The sequence below is a fragment of the Melanostigma gelatinosum genome (genome assembly GCF_949748355.1).
Source record: "Melanostigma gelatinosum genome assembly, chromosome: 3".
Classification (NCBI taxonomy): Eukaryota; Metazoa; Chordata; class Actinopteri; order Perciformes; family Zoarcidae; genus Melanostigma; species Melanostigma gelatinosum.
In genome coordinates, this window is record NC_136636.1 from 21,104,978 (window position 1) to 21,120,456 (window position 15,479).

Consider the following 15,479-nt stretch of genomic DNA (forward strand, 5'->3'; position numbering starts at 1 on the left):
TAGTCCTCATCGCCACCCAGCACACAACAACCGGGGTGGATCCGTGCGGTTGCTGCTGGATTCACTGCTTGTCCACTTAATGACAGATTCTGCACAACATTGTACAGATAAATGCCACTCTTCCACACTCAGTTAATCTTTGTCTCAGCCTGTGTTCATTTTGTGTTGGCTTGAGGAGGTTACAAATCTATATTCTCCATCCGAGCCTGAAGAATGACCTCATGGGGCTAACAGCTGCCATCACCATTCTCACAGGAGTTAATAGGAACAGTATGTAGCCTCTGGAAAGGACTCCTTCCCCCCCTTTCTTTCTCTTTATGTCCTCACTATTTGAATGTTGGAGAACCAACTAACATCATTTTGCCTTCGTAATTCCTTTGTGTATTTTATTTATTTACTCATTTTAAATTCCTTCAATGCTCAATTCTGCAATTTTACTTGCAGCCCCTGAGATGGTTTAAAATCTTTCACCAACTATAATCAATATTTATATATGTATAACACACAGATAATTATTCGTTTTGTTTCAGTCTCACAGCTCTCATAGCGCTGTTTTTAGCACAAAAGCTATAAAAAAAACAACGATGCTTGCCCAGCACCAAATGGCATATATAGACAGGCAGGTTCTGAAAAGTGACGGCAATGCGGAAGTGCCTTGCATTCTTTCCACTGGCCATCAGGGTGCAACTTGGTTGCAAAAAGAAGTCCGATTGTACAAAAAAATGACCCTAATTCTCACTTGATTTATTACCTCAGTAAACATTGTAAGCATGAGTTTATGGTCTCAATCGCTAGTTTCAAGTCTTAAAAGCAGTGTGTGCTTTAGGGCGTGGCTACCTTGGGATTGGCTACCAGAACAGTATATTACATCTCTACCACGGCGTTGACCCGCTATAGTCCAAATGTGGTCACTTCCTTTCCCTGTTTGCATAAAATGAAGATTGCGAAAGATAAAATCCAAGATGGCGATGCTTCAAAACCGCAGTCCACAAACCAATGGTGATGTCACGATGACTACGTCCACTTCCTATATATAGTCGATGCATATTATCAAAGTTAGCAACTAGCTTATGAACACTGCGGAGCATTTAGCAGCTAAAGAGCCAAATATTTCCCACAGGAGTAGGTGGAGACCAAGAACTGAGATAAAAGTTAAATGAATATTGAACCTGGCTAGAAACTCCAAAAGAACAATAATGTTTTTCCGTGTCTGCTGGATGTGTTAATAAGCAACTGTAATAATCAGTACTGTGAGATTGAATTGACAGTTACCAAATAACCCATCCGATTTTGAGCTGTCTCCACGCCGACATCAAATCAGAGGAGAAAAAATGCAATACAGAAATCAATCATGCCAACAACCTAAACTCTTTGATAGATGATTGCGTTTTCATGTAGGATCCCAATGATCACTGGAAGAGATTCTTCAGGGCCTTTATAACATTTTGTTCCAGTATCTTTTGTATGGAAAAATAGAAGAAACACTGTGAAGATTAGTTTATATTCCTACTGGTTCAAATCTACAGATTATTTACATGTACATTTGAATATACTCAGCTGATTTTGGGTCTAAATTGAGTCGAACTGCCTGCCGTTGTCCACCATATTTTACAAATGGAGGATATCTCTCTCCGTGGAGCACGTCACTTCACTTGCTTCAGTCATAACACTGGAAATCTGGAGCTATATTCCTGTTGTCTCGAATTCTATTTATTTGGCTGAGGGCTGTTCATTCTCGTGAAACACAGAGCATCCAATCTGATATCCGCCTGTGTGTTTTCAGCAGTTGGACCTGCACTGGAATGCCTTGTGTAATGTATGAACCATATGACAGTTATATATCAAACGGCAGTACGCTCTCACACACACACACACACACACACACACACACACACACACACGCACACACACACACACACACACACACACACACGCACACACACACACGCACACAATCTGGGTTTTGAATCAGACCACAGCTCGTGCTACAGTCCCAATGTTCTGTTTGGTTGCTGAAGTAAAACAGCAGCTTTGTGACACATGAAACGTTCACTTGTACTTGTGCAGGTTGGTCGACCCACCACTTTGGTCCAGGCTGAAATATCTCAGCAGCTTTCGGACGGATCCATGAAAATTTCATGAAATTCTGTGCAGATATTCATGGTTCCCAGAGGATGAATTCTACTGGTGATCCCCTGACTTTCATTGCCCCTACCGTGAAGTTGACTGTTTGTGGTTTTGACGGACATATCTCAAGTGCTATTTAATGTATTTACATGACATTTGGTTCAAACTTTCATATCCCTCTCAGGATGAATTATAACAACTTCGGTCATTCCTTAACTTTTCATCCAGGCCCATCATCATTTTTCCACATCTTTGGTTTCTGACTAAATACCTGCAAAAGTCAGTTCAACCATGCTTTGTGTTTGCTCATTAGCATGCTGACACTCAACACTAAATGGATGAGCATGCTAAGGATTACACCTGCTGACCGTCAGCTTGTTAGCATTGTCATTATGAGCATGTTAGCACGCTGTATGTTAGCGTAGATAACCGTTAGCATGACTGTGGCCTCTTGATTTTATTGAACACAAGACATTTTAATACACATAGAGAATAATCACTTCTTAAATGGCAAAACTAACTAAAATATTGGACCAACATCTTTCTCTTATCAAAAAGTACAGTATAAATGGTTCAAATAAATATTAGTTTGACTGTTTAGATGAACTGCTGGTCGAAAAGCAGACTAATACACAAGCTTTTACAGAGGATAGAAATAAAGCAACAATTCACACATTGGACCAATGAGGATGGCAGCTATTAGAGTGCTGATTACACAGTTTCCACTTCCCAGCTTTTCTCTCCAGCATGTCGAGAAAACAATGTTCTGTACAAAGTGCATTAGTTATACCGCATCTGGGATGAAAATTAGCTCTGGTGTGAAGTCCGCTGGAAAGTTTATGGCTTTCAGTTTGGTGTGGAAATAACCGATCAACATTTCAACACCGTGATCTTGCTTTTGAAGTAATCGTGTGACAAGAAATTAATTTGTTCATCGTACAAAATGAAGACGTGGAAAAGAGTACATCCTTACATACTGACATGATGACATTTGTATATATCGGTGGTTTATATACAGATTTGTTTTCGGTAGAAATGCAGCTGTAGTTTAGAGTCATTAAAGTGAACCTACAGGCAGAATCTGAAACCAGACATCAAAAATGATCCAGCTCTCCTGAGTGTCTCATGATTTTTCTTGACCGTCACACATGTTGGTCATCATCATATGGAGCAAGAGTGAAAGAAATCTGCCAGAAAACATTGTCCATCAACGACTTCAGCTGTGAAACAGACTTGATTCGTGAACAGCGTCCCTAATAAACACAGATCCAGCTGCACAGCACAGATCCCAGCACCAGTAACACCAGCTGTGCCAGTCTCTCTGTCCCACTCGCTGCTAACTGCACTTGCTTGCTGTTAAAATAGCGATGTGAAGGCTGTGTGTCCCCCCCACTGCAATGCCCCATGGGAGCCTGAAAGGAAGTGGGCCTCCTCTGAGGTCGGTCTGGACTGGAGCCGTCAGTCGGCCTCTCTCCGATGAACAGCAGCGGGTGTTTCCTGTGATCCAGCTCAGTCTTGAAGAGCTCGTACTCCTTATGTGGCAGCTTGATGCCCAGCAGGGTGCACCCATCTGTAGGGGTCAAGTCTTGCTCCACACCGACCTCCCAACCTCCTGCCCGACCACACTTTCCGGGCCTCGTCCCATTCAGTAACTTTGCTGTGGGCTCCTCTAGAGCTGTGACTCTCACCTGGGTGACTTTGAAGACAAACTCAGTGGCTCCTGAGACCTTGGCGGAGGGGTTTCCCTGAGCGTAGTGGCCCGAGGCTCTCAGGGTGAAGGTGGGCTGAGAGCAGGCAGGGTCCGAGTAGTGCCGGTAGACACCTTGCCATGCGTGCTGGTCAGGATCGAAGGTGAAGTCTCGGGTGAGGAAGAGGATGTTGGGACGGGTTTCGCAGCGGTGGCTGGCCCAGCGGCCGGCCAGAGACAAAGGAGCTGCCAGGCTGCGGGGCAACACCGGGGGGCGCTGCTCTGAGGAGCGGTACACCAGGGCGCACACAGGGCAAGGGTGTATGTGATGCTGCAAAGAGACAAGGAGAGGCGGGACCAGTTTATTTAGAGCTGCATCTAGTCAACCAGTCACTTATAAAATGTCAGAAAATTGTGATCAAAATAGATCTGAAATGTAAAAGACAAGAGAACGTTTGTTTGCTCAGGAAATAGTCTAAAACCCCAAAATGTTTGTATTTAAAGTAGATCCAATTGGTCAATCACTCAATTAACCTGTAGAAAATGTGCCAGCAACAATTTTGATAATCGATTAATTGTTAATGTTAGTTTTGTGCAAAAAACACAAAATATTTGATGGTTTCAGCTTTTCATTTTGAGGCGTTGCTGCTTCTATTTGCCTTCATGATTCACGAAACTGAATGTTTTTGGAATTTGAACTGTTGGGCAGTCAAAACAAAATGTCACCAAATTTTTCACTTTGTTCTCACATTCTTATAAATAATGATTAACCAATTAAACAAGAAAACAATTGTGACGTTAATTGATGAAGAAATTAAGTTGCAGACAGAAAATCTTCACGTTTTAGGTGCTGGTACCATAACTATTTATATATTGTCAAATTGTTTAGTTATTAACAGCTTAATGGACTTATTGCGAGGAAGATTAAACACTTTCCAAACTCCATGAAACAACATTTGAAGTTGGGCTAGAGACAGTTAAAGTGCTCTTGGGCAAGGCAGTGCAACCATATCTGCTTTACTGTTGAGCTGCTAACATTAAAAGGTGTTAGCAGCACCTCAGCTTGCCCTCACAATTAATCTTCCACACACCTTCTCTGTTCAGCTCTGCTGAATAAAAACACAGGATGTCTCACCATGGCGTTCTGTAGTGGCTGTTGGTACCCTGTAGGTCTGTACTGACTCCTCTGCGTCCAGTCAGTGTGAATGTCCCCCAAGAGCAGCTCCTGGACCTTCCCTCCATGGCCGTGGTACCGCGTCTCCACTCGTATCAGTCCCATCTCCATCATGGAGAAGCCCAGCGCTTCCAGACATCCCCTCCCTGCCCGGGTGTTGTACAGCTCATATGGCTTCCCCTGCAACACTCGCCCCAGGGTCAGACCCACGCAGGTCGGAGGCAGCATGGAGGCCAGTCTCTGCTTGGCTGCCACGCTGTGGACCACGATGGACACCTTGCTCAGGTGGTGTTCAGCTTCGATGCCCCCCCGGGTGATCCAGGAAGCCTGGCGCAGACGAAGCTTGCCCCTGATCATCAGGGAGTAGGCCGGGTCCTCGCAGCCGCTGTCTGTGTAGTAGTGCTGCAGGGCCTGGAAGTGACGGCTGGGGTGGAAGGTGTAGGAGCGGGTGATGAACTCTGGACCGGGCCGAACTTCACACCTGAACACAAAAATGAAGTAAGATTAGTGATGAACTGTGTCATGGATAGATTTCAGACAGAAGTGAGCAGAGATTATAGTTTCCTGCCACATGATCCTGAGCTGTCTTTAAGTCTTTTGGGAACAGATCAGAAGAGTCTCAAGTCAAGTTACAAGTCTTTGAAATCCAACCGTCCATCCGTCCATCCGTCCATCGATTATCCGTAACCGCTTATCCTATTCAGGGTCGCGGGGGAGCTGAAGCTGATCCCAGATGACATTGGGCAAAGGCGGGCGTGAGCACAAAGATACACATATTTACATTTTACTTTTATAGCTGTTCATCTAATCTAAGTATGAATTATTTTCCATGATTTTGGGGGGAAACATGATGAACACATCACTGACATATCATCACCTTAAAGAGTTGATGTGGCAAACATATTAGCAGAGCTGATTATTTACACATCCAGTAGTATTGGAGCAACATTATCATTAAGTTTCAGTCGTGTTTCTGACCAATTGAGTGCATTATTCACTCTATTTAAGCTCTGCTTTGGTCTCCACCAACTCCTGAGGGAAATATCTTTAGCCAGATGCTCCACTATGTTCACCGGCTATAGTGTCTAACTGTGCCTGCCTGTCGGTTGCTGCTGAGTAGATGGTGTACAGCAGGTTTTTAGAGACTAAAACTGTCTCCTGCTGCTGGGAAAGAACACTGATAAAAGCTGTGTTTGAACCAAAAAAGTGAAGTTGTGGACCAGTAACACTCATAACTCAGCTTCTTAGAGGAGATCCTGTGTTTGTCACTACGAGCGACTCCTTTCAGACACAAGTAGGCATGTGATCCGCTATCGATAGAAGTTTGTTATTATAGCTGTTTTAAATATTCAATGTGTATGTTTTTATTTATTGTGCTTCCGACATTTAACCAGGTCCTGGAAACCAGTCTCAAGTCTGCATTTCTGTGACTCAAATCTGACTGAAGGCCACATCTGCAAATACACATCTGGTGATATCTGTTTCAAATCAAATTCTGGAAGACAATGACTTGTTTTAAAAAAAATACAGATGCCATTAATCTACAAATCTCCGTTAACCCTTGCTTGGGCACTTCATGGCTACGACAACTCACCTTGTTGACACCCATGTGCCGTCCAGCCTTGGGGGGATGTCTGCTGTGGTTCTCACTCGGTCCTGTAGGTGGTGGTACTGACAGTCCTGCTCCCACAGGCTGTCACTGAGGTTGGAGGAGGAAGTGAGGGAGGCTGTGGGCACCTCCCATAGTTTACTCCCTGTCCCAGCCACAAACACAGCTACAGAGGACAGGAAAGTCAGAGAACAGTGAGTAAACAGTATCGGATAAACACAGAGGCGCCATTACCCTCTCCAGGCTGATTTAGGGTGGACGGAGGAAATGCGGGAACACCAGAATGATTCAGTTCAGAGATTATTGACGGCCGCCTTAATCAGAAAATGAAGGAAACGGATAATAGCCATGAGGGAATATCCACATCGTCTCCCTGTTACATCTAAACACACTTCTGGTTGACTGCAAGCTGTTCCAGGGCTGTTATTTTGGTAAATTTTCCATGTAATGAGGGGTGAGGGGGTGCTATAGAAACCATACATAGCTGTGAATCTGGACGTTGGCCACGGTGCAGACAGTTTAGGCTTGTCACTCCAATCAGCCTGCAGCTGCAACACACAGGCCTTGTTTTTTTGGGGTTTGCTTGGAGTCAGAAGGTGTGTGTGTGTGTGTGTGTGCAGGAGTGTATGCTCTTTCTATTTGTGCATTTCTATCATGGAGATAAACCAAACGGTGGGTCTCTGACAGCAGCAGGCCGGCCGAGCCAAACACATCTGTTGATAATATGAATACAAAAACACTTATTATGGTGAATGTTTTCACTTTAGTTTTCCCATACGCTGACAGGTAAGTTAATCCAAATGAAAGCATTATTCACTCTATAACATTTATTGATCTGACACGAGCACATCTGCATTGAGTCTGCCTGTCGATGGTCATCATAACTGCACTCTCGGCTTTTGTTGTTGCACAGACGTGTGTGTGATGTCGACGCGGCAAGGCTGCGATCTGGTTTCAGTTGAGACAAAGAGGATTTTCTGATTGCACCCTCATGGCTGCAACGCGAGGAAACCCACTGGGGTTCGTCTGTGCAATGTGTGTGAAATTATGGCTTCAGTTTCATCCTCCCAAAACAAAATGTCAAAAAGTGAAGGGGGATGAGTTCTCGCAGACGCCGCCATCTCCTGTTTTCTGTCTGACCTCTTGTTTTTTCCTCACACACCCCCACTCTTATTCTTATTAAGGGTGATTTCTTGATTTTACACGTGCACTTTTAACAGACATATATGAGAGTGGTATCAATCTTCTCATCTAACTCCTTGCCATAAGAGTATTTGTGAAAGTCAGCATTTCCAGTTTGCTTTTTCCTCTATTTCCCATTTTTCTTCTCTCTTGTTCCCTCTTGCTTCCCGTTATCCTCATAGCTCTGGCGTTCTTACTCTCACTCTCAACTTTCCTCAGGATCGTCTGTGGCAGACAGCTTTATGGGTGTAATCTCACTCTACTTCTCTCGCGTTTGACTTTAGATGCACTTGGGGAAGAATATCACCTGTCGAGCCTCCAGTTGAGCTGAGCGTTAGATGTCGAGCCACGGATCAGTTTGCTCTCTTATAACTCAGCGGATGAATGAAAATGGGGAATTTGAATGGAAAGTGTCAGACGTTTTTATTTTTTTTGTTTCTGTAAAGGGCTCCAAAATGGTGACGGACTGATCAGCGTTTATAAACCTTGTTAGTGTCAGAGGGAGGATATTGTTGTGTTCCCCTCACTCATGGAATGCTTCACATATGCTGACCACAACCACAGACATGTGTGCAGCACAGCCATGTCCTTGCCTTCCACCTGACACACACACACACACACACACACACACACACACACACACACACACACACACACACACACACACACACACACACACACGCACACACACACACACACTCGTATGTAGAATTTGAATAGAACTATGAAGTCACAGACCACAAAACCAGATTTAAGCTCAAAGCACATTTCCTGCTGCCTGTCAAATTTGCTGATATGATTAATACTTCTTATTCCTGTCACAGGCACTGAAACATGTTTGCAAATTTCCCCATGCGCTGATGTGTTTGTTTATGCTCCATGTCACTGCAGCTGGCGAGGGAACCCGGTCAGTCAGACCCAGCCGCGCTCCCACGTGAGAGCTCGGAGCAGAAATACTCATCAGGATGAATTAATTTCCACTGCTCCTTGCAAGTCATCCAATCGGTCTGTTTCGTGTTATCCACTCTTTGTCGCTGCATGCAACATGTCGCCAAAGTGGTTGCTCACATACAGGGCAATGAATGGACAGAGAGGCAAGAGTCGCAGTATGTGATGCGGAGTCATTTGGGTTGCTGTATTTGAGTTTCTGCTTTTGGGCCAAAACATTTCTATCGTGTTTCTTGAGGTCACTTGTCATTCAGGCCCTTTCCCTCTCTTGGATCTCATTCCAGTTGGACATATGGTTGCATTTACTAACAGAGGACTCATAAAAGCAGAGCTTAATAAAATAAAATTGCTCATCGTGGGTTTTTAAGTATTCCTCTACAAAAGAGTCTATTCCAACCACAAGTGAGGCGATGCTGTAATACATGTGATAATATCCAATCCCCCAACTCACTTTGGAGGAGATGGGGGACTGTTTTAGGTGATTCACTTGCTACATGGGCAGTCAGATATTGTTAGTTTTACCCGTGAATGGCTCCCACTGATTTATTGTTCTCAAGGGCCCATAAAACCTCCCAATTGATGCACTCTGCACCTCCCTGTCACAATATAGTGCATCTTTCAGAGACAGATTTGATATATTTTACCAATAAAACTTTTAACCGAATTGTTACATTTTGGATTATACGCTCAGATGGCAGTTAATGAGGCACGGCAAGTTAAAACCAAGCCTATTAATACAACAGTACTGCTGAAAACACACTGGCAGATGAGTTTACATATGTAAAATATAGGTGTGCCTTGAAAAAAAATATTGTTTGTTATAATTGTGGCGTCAAATATGAAATGTCATTACACAGTAATCCAACTAATCAGGGACTTCTGTGAGGTTTTTGATGAAACCTGCAACGACATGGGCGCCTATGTCCTCGTAAATAAAACAACACAGACAAAAAACGGATTAAGTGACTTTTACTCAAATTAACTCTGACTCAGGTTTTACTGGAAGTCAAACCATTTCACTTACGCCATGAATTCATCGGGGTCAAAGGTCAATATGTGTGTTTAGTTCACGAAAGAATTAGAGTCAACAGTTAGCACAGGCTCGTCCCACATTAAAACAATGCTCACATGAACATTGTGCAAAAAATGTGTTCATCTGAAGCTCATGAGGCTTCAGAAGTACGGTATAGGTTATTCAAATCAAAGAGCCATTTCGAAGAGCAAACTGTTCGGGAGACACGAAGAGGAAACTTTGTACCAAAAACAGACTCACTTGACTTAATTAACTCGGACTGAAGCCTTAAATTAGCTTCAAACTAACGTTGGGATACATTTCTGCACAGAACGAGGACTGTGGATTTAGTTCCCCATCACTTACACTGAGAGCTCATTAGAATCAGGAATTTCTTTCTTTCTTTCTTTTAAAAGAGAAAGGGATCTCTTAATGGTCAGTATTAACACAAGGAAAAGGCTGTTTAATGGCTCATATGGCCCCAGCCTGTTGTTCTGTTTGTGGACCTATCCTCTCAGGAGAACGAGGCACAACGCGCACATGCCACTTGGGTTGCCATAACAACACACAAAGAGAGGCAGAGACAACACCCCCCCCCCCCCCTCCCCCATTTGTCTTTACGCAACATCCCGACTCTCACACAAGGGGTCAGCGCAGTGGCCTGTGTCCTGCGGGTGGTCTGGGCGGACAGTCTGTCATCACCACCAACATTGCCGCAGCAACTGGCCCTCGATTGATGAGCGGCCAAAGTAATCTACCTCTACCTCTAGTCTTTGAGCTCCCATATTCATCCTGTTTCCACAGAGACACACACACACACACACACAAATACAGTGCATGCATGCACGTTGACACAAACACACTGCACACATTGATTTACAGTACAGTGCAGAAGGGATACCATTTATAAAGGACCTCCACGCTGCACTCTGTTTGTTTGTTTGCATTTGTGATTGTGGTTTGGCAGCCTTCGCTCCCCTCCTCTCTCATGTCTCATCCACAGCGCCAAAGTCAAAATACAGTTTTATGTACTTCTTTATTTAGAGCTGTCCTGGAAAAACAAGAACCAGATCCCAGCACTTTTGATTCAGGGTTTGCGGCAGAAATCAAGTGCTTGAAGTTTAAGTCAAACCTGTGCCTCGTTCATTAGAGAGAGAGAGAGAGAGAGAGAGAGAGAGAGAGAGAGAGAGAGAGAGAGAGAGAGAGAGAGAGAGAGAGACACCTTTGTCTGTTCATAGTTGCTTATATTAAGTTTTCAATGAAGAAGCAATCAACCTGCCAAAGTGGAGGCAGTAAAGGTGAAAGAAAAATGTTGTTGGTGCACTGAAAGGATGGCACAACAGGGCAAATTACTCCATGTTCCAGTATTTTACAAGTTTCCTACCTTTTTTAAATTTTTTTACTACATCCTCACCTCATTTCTTATAGCGTGGTTACCCCCAGTGTCTTGTAAAACCACTCTCTCATCTCTCTTTGCCTCAGTGCTGCAGGACAAAACCCTCCAAACGGTCCCTGAACTGCCCGTTGCCCTCCTGCCCCCCCCCCCCCCCCCCCTCCACTGATTACAGTTACCCTCCCCTGATGAAAAAGCCATGATGTTTACGGCTCATTTCTCCTGGATGGATTTCAGATTCCACCCTTCTCTTTTTTTTCTCGTCTTTGTCTCGATTTGTTTTTTCTCTGTATGTCTGTCAGTAGTTGATGAGGTGCATGAAGTTGGTCAGGAGGATGAGGGGGTTAGAGGAGGAGGGGGGGCTTCTTCATGAGCTGGGATGACAAGATTAGTGAGGTGCATGTGTGTGTATTTTCTGTGTGTGGTACAGTAGCTGAGAGTTGCTGCTCATTCCACATATTCATGTGACTGCTGCACATTATTCACTGTTCACAGCTGCTTTTTCAGTCGCTGATCTGTCCTCCAGATCTTGGATCTTGGTGATTCGCGACGGTGATTCCTAATTTTCTTTTGGCTTCTTTTGGCTTGTGACCCGTTACAAGGGCTGTCTGCAGCACCTCGTCACAAGTTACGTATGTTGTTGCATTTGTTTTCAGCTGGACAAAGAAACATAACTTTTCACTTTTGTTGCTAAACCAGCTCCACATGTCACATTTAACATTTATAGAAACACGTATACAAACCAACTGATCAGAATACAACAGGATGTGATGCAGAATACATTGACCGGTGCAACATTTTTGTCGATTAAGTTTAGGGGGAAAAACATACCCATGTACACACATCCAAACCAAGACAATGGAGGAAAAATGAAAAAGTAATGTTTGGGAATTTGTTGAAGAAGAAAACCAGCATTGCTGCATTTGATGATTGATTGATATGATGACGTGTCTCAGCAAACACGTCGACCCATTAATTATGAAAATGTGTCACTAGGATACGTAACTGTTTATTGTAAAATTTAAAATTGTAATCCTGTCAGAGACTGTGGACGGCAAACAGAAACCAGGTTTCTTTCTGTCTCCCTCCCCTCCTTCCTTGTCGCCAAAAGTCAGGCGAAGGTCAGGTTGATCTAGAAGCCTTTCAAAGAACACAAGGTCTGTTGTGTTATTCTAACCCTGAGTCCCCCTTTCTATTTCTTCGGGCTTGAACCCCAGCATCTCATAGCGGTCTCCCGGACCAGGAGTCTCCCTCTGTTCCCGGGGCAGCTTGCTCATGGACGGCCACTGTTGTCTTTTCATCACTGTGTAAGCTGCTTAATCCAGCGGCCTCGTTTATTTAGAGAAGGGATCTACAGGGGTTTGCCCAGCGGACGCTGCTGCCAGTTCCACTGTGGTTAGCGAACGCTGGCTCCTGTTTGCAAAGCAGCAACACACACACATCGTCCTGCTGCACCTCACACCTTCACCTTGAGTCAAACAGCTGCCACATAAAGCCAACACACCCACCATTTTCTCCCCTTTTCATGTGCTGTGCCACTTGTGCTATTAGACAGAGAGGATTCCTGATTGTAACAGCTCTTGACGTGCATTGTGTGTGTGTCTCGTCTTGGTGAGGCAGTCAAGATGGAGATGGCGCACAATGAGAAGTTGATGGTCCGTTGATGTCTTTGAGCTGACGTTACATCGGTTTGACCTTAACCCAACAGCTTGGTTAGGAGATGTTCTGGGAGATCTGGTCAGTGGCTGTTTCACATACATGGAGAGTTTCCAGCCGGAACGGGTCAGTAACATGAACACTGTATCCGAGGTTTTTTGGGGTAAAACAAAGTTGCGATAGTGGGATCACAACGTGTTCCCATCCAGTCCAGTTCAGCTCTTCACCGTCCCATGACAGGAAATTCTTTTGTCCAAGAATCCACCAGACCTCATCCAAACATTCACTGAGGTCTCTTCCATGTGGCCACGTTTATCATTCTCACTTCATCACGTGAGGCAAAACTCGGAGAACTGAGTGTTTGTAGCTTTAAAGATAAAAGTTTGTGTTTAAAGTAAATAAAAGGAAGCTGCTCCCCTCAGAGAAATGACATCACACCTGTCAAAAATCCATCTGAATTAATAACAGTTCCACTTTCCACGCTCCTTAAATTAACTCCTTATTAATTCTCTGCTCTGTTTGGGGTGAAGGACTGCTCCGCTCTTTCTGACATCTGGTCAGGGCCAGCAGCTCAACCTCGCCTGTCTCCGCTATAGACTTGAGTGGTGAAAAAGAAAACAATCCACAGTCTTCCACTGAAGCAGCTAGGGATGGATGGAGGGAGGGATGAGGGGGAGGGTTGCTGGGTGATAACTGGGCAGATGCCTCCTCCTGTCTGCTCATCATCTTAACCAGCCCTGATGGCCAAAATGCTGCTATTGCGCGATCCAGGCTGCGGCGGCTGGACAATCAGCTCTGCACAGCAGCCTGAGGTGAAGTCAGTAATGGCTGTGTCCTGTTATTCTAACCATTAACATAATGGCAACATTAGTTCCAGGGCCACGCTTCCCTGCTCCGAGGGAACCATTGTTTGAAGGCACCAGCCAGAGCTCTTCTTTAAAGACTCCTCCGACGGCCACAGATCCGACTGTCGCTTTGAAGGCAGAGGAGGAGAGAGGGAGCACAGACCGGCTATTCATAAGTCTAAAGTGAGCATAGGTCGTCTTTTTATTTTTCAAAGTGCTGATCCACGTGTTGAACTCTGCAAATCATTTCAAATGTGACAAATTGCATAATAACTTCCTTGTAATTAGGAGTTTGTCTGTTATAATCTCTTCCCCTTTCTTTGTCTCGGTGTCCTGCCATGTGTTCTTTAAACTAAATCCGCAAGCTTTGGATTACAGGCGGAAATCTGCTGCAATGTTTTAAGATCTTAGTGAGTTAGAGTTAGTCCCATACTTAGGGATACACACTTTTTGGGATTCATAGACCACATGATTACTAAACACCAGCATCAGTTTAAGCTTCTTTTTGTTAATCAAGATTTTGGCACAAATTCATTGGACGGAAATCTGTGCAATGATGGCCGTAAGTTAAGTATAACTGTATGTTGAAAAAGCAGTTTAAACAGCTGAAAGACACACACACACACACACACACACACACACACACACACACACACACACACACACACACACACACACACACACACACACACACACACACACACACACACACACACATCGTCCTGCAGACAGTGCCTGAACTCACCTTGCCACAGCCAAAGCATCCAGACTCCCTTCAACAGGTGACTGAGACGTCCATTCGACATGTTTCCTGCTTCCACACACACTCCTCCGCTCAGTAAGCAAACTTTGATTGTTGGGAAATCCAGGACACACGACAGGCTCCTGTCAACAAGAGACGATCATGTAGGATATCACCATGACACGAGCTCATATAAGAACAGTCCAGTAATCCCTCAGATGAAACTCTGGTCTCCTGTTCAGCCAGCTGGGAGTTTCTATTTCTTCTTCTTGTTCTTCTACCTCCACTTCTTGGCGACCATGGTTTGATATAAAAGTCCAGTTGGGACCGCACGCTTCATGCAACTTCTCCACACGGCTGCTTTCCTCAAGTGGGTGAGAGGGAGAGTAAATGCTCTCTCTCTCACTCTCTCTCTCTATCTGTCTCTCTCTCTCTCTCTCCACTCCCCCCCCCCTCTCTCTCTCTCTCTCTCTCTCTATCTGTCTCTCTCTCCACTCCCCCCCCCCTCTCTCTCTCTCTCTCTCTCTCTCTCAATCACACACCATTGCCTCACTACTGTGCAGCTCTGTGGATCTGTTCCACTCGAGTGTGTGTGTGCATGTGGGCAGGAGGAGTATTTTGTCTGTGTGCACTCCTGTCTGACTCTTGTAGTTTTGAGCTGAGAGGAGGGAGTAAGACCGACAGAGAGAGAGAGAGAGAGAGATGGAGGGAGGGCAGAGATAGAGACATTTTCAGTGTGTGTGTGTGTGTGTGTGTGTGTGCGTGTGTGTGTGTGTGTGTGTGTGTGTGTGTGTGTGTGTGTGTGTGTGTGTGTGTGTGTGTGGAAGAGGGGGCTTGAGTTTCAAACTTCCTAAAGCAAAAGCTGGCAAACTAAGGAGCTTTTAGGGCAAGGTGCAAAAGGGCAGCGGTGAATAGGAGTTGCTACACCACATCTGATGCTACACCCGAGTTACAACAACCCAAAATACAACTCGTTTTCTCACCTGTAGCGTTGTAGTGGTATCAAGATAGTTTTGGTTTTGAGATAATCGTCTCTGAGGTTCCTGCCTCCACCCCAATGCAATTGTTAGAAAACAAACAAGTGTATGTTGAGCAGCATGATTC

General features: G+C 44.7%; 1 protein-coding gene across 1 annotated transcript; it reads right to left on the bottom strand.

Annotated features, from left to right (window-relative positions):
* Positions 1 to 2,578: 2,578 nt before the first annotated feature.
* Positions 2,579 to 14,731, bottom strand: apcdd1l (adenomatosis polyposis coli down-regulated 1-like). The gene is made up of 4 exons (XM_079265901.1): positions 14,379 to 14,731; positions 6,583 to 6,763; positions 4,950 to 5,469; positions 2,579 to 4,145 (listed from the first exon to the last, which is right to left on the bottom strand). The coding sequence occupies exons 1-4, from the start codon at positions 14,437 to 14,439 to the stop codon at positions 3,381 to 3,383; spliced, it is 1,527 nt and encodes a 508-aa protein (XP_079122027.1). The 5' UTR covers positions 14,440 to 14,731; the 3' UTR covers positions 2,579 to 3,380.
* Between the last annotated feature and the right edge of the window lie 748 nt (positions 14,732 to 15,479).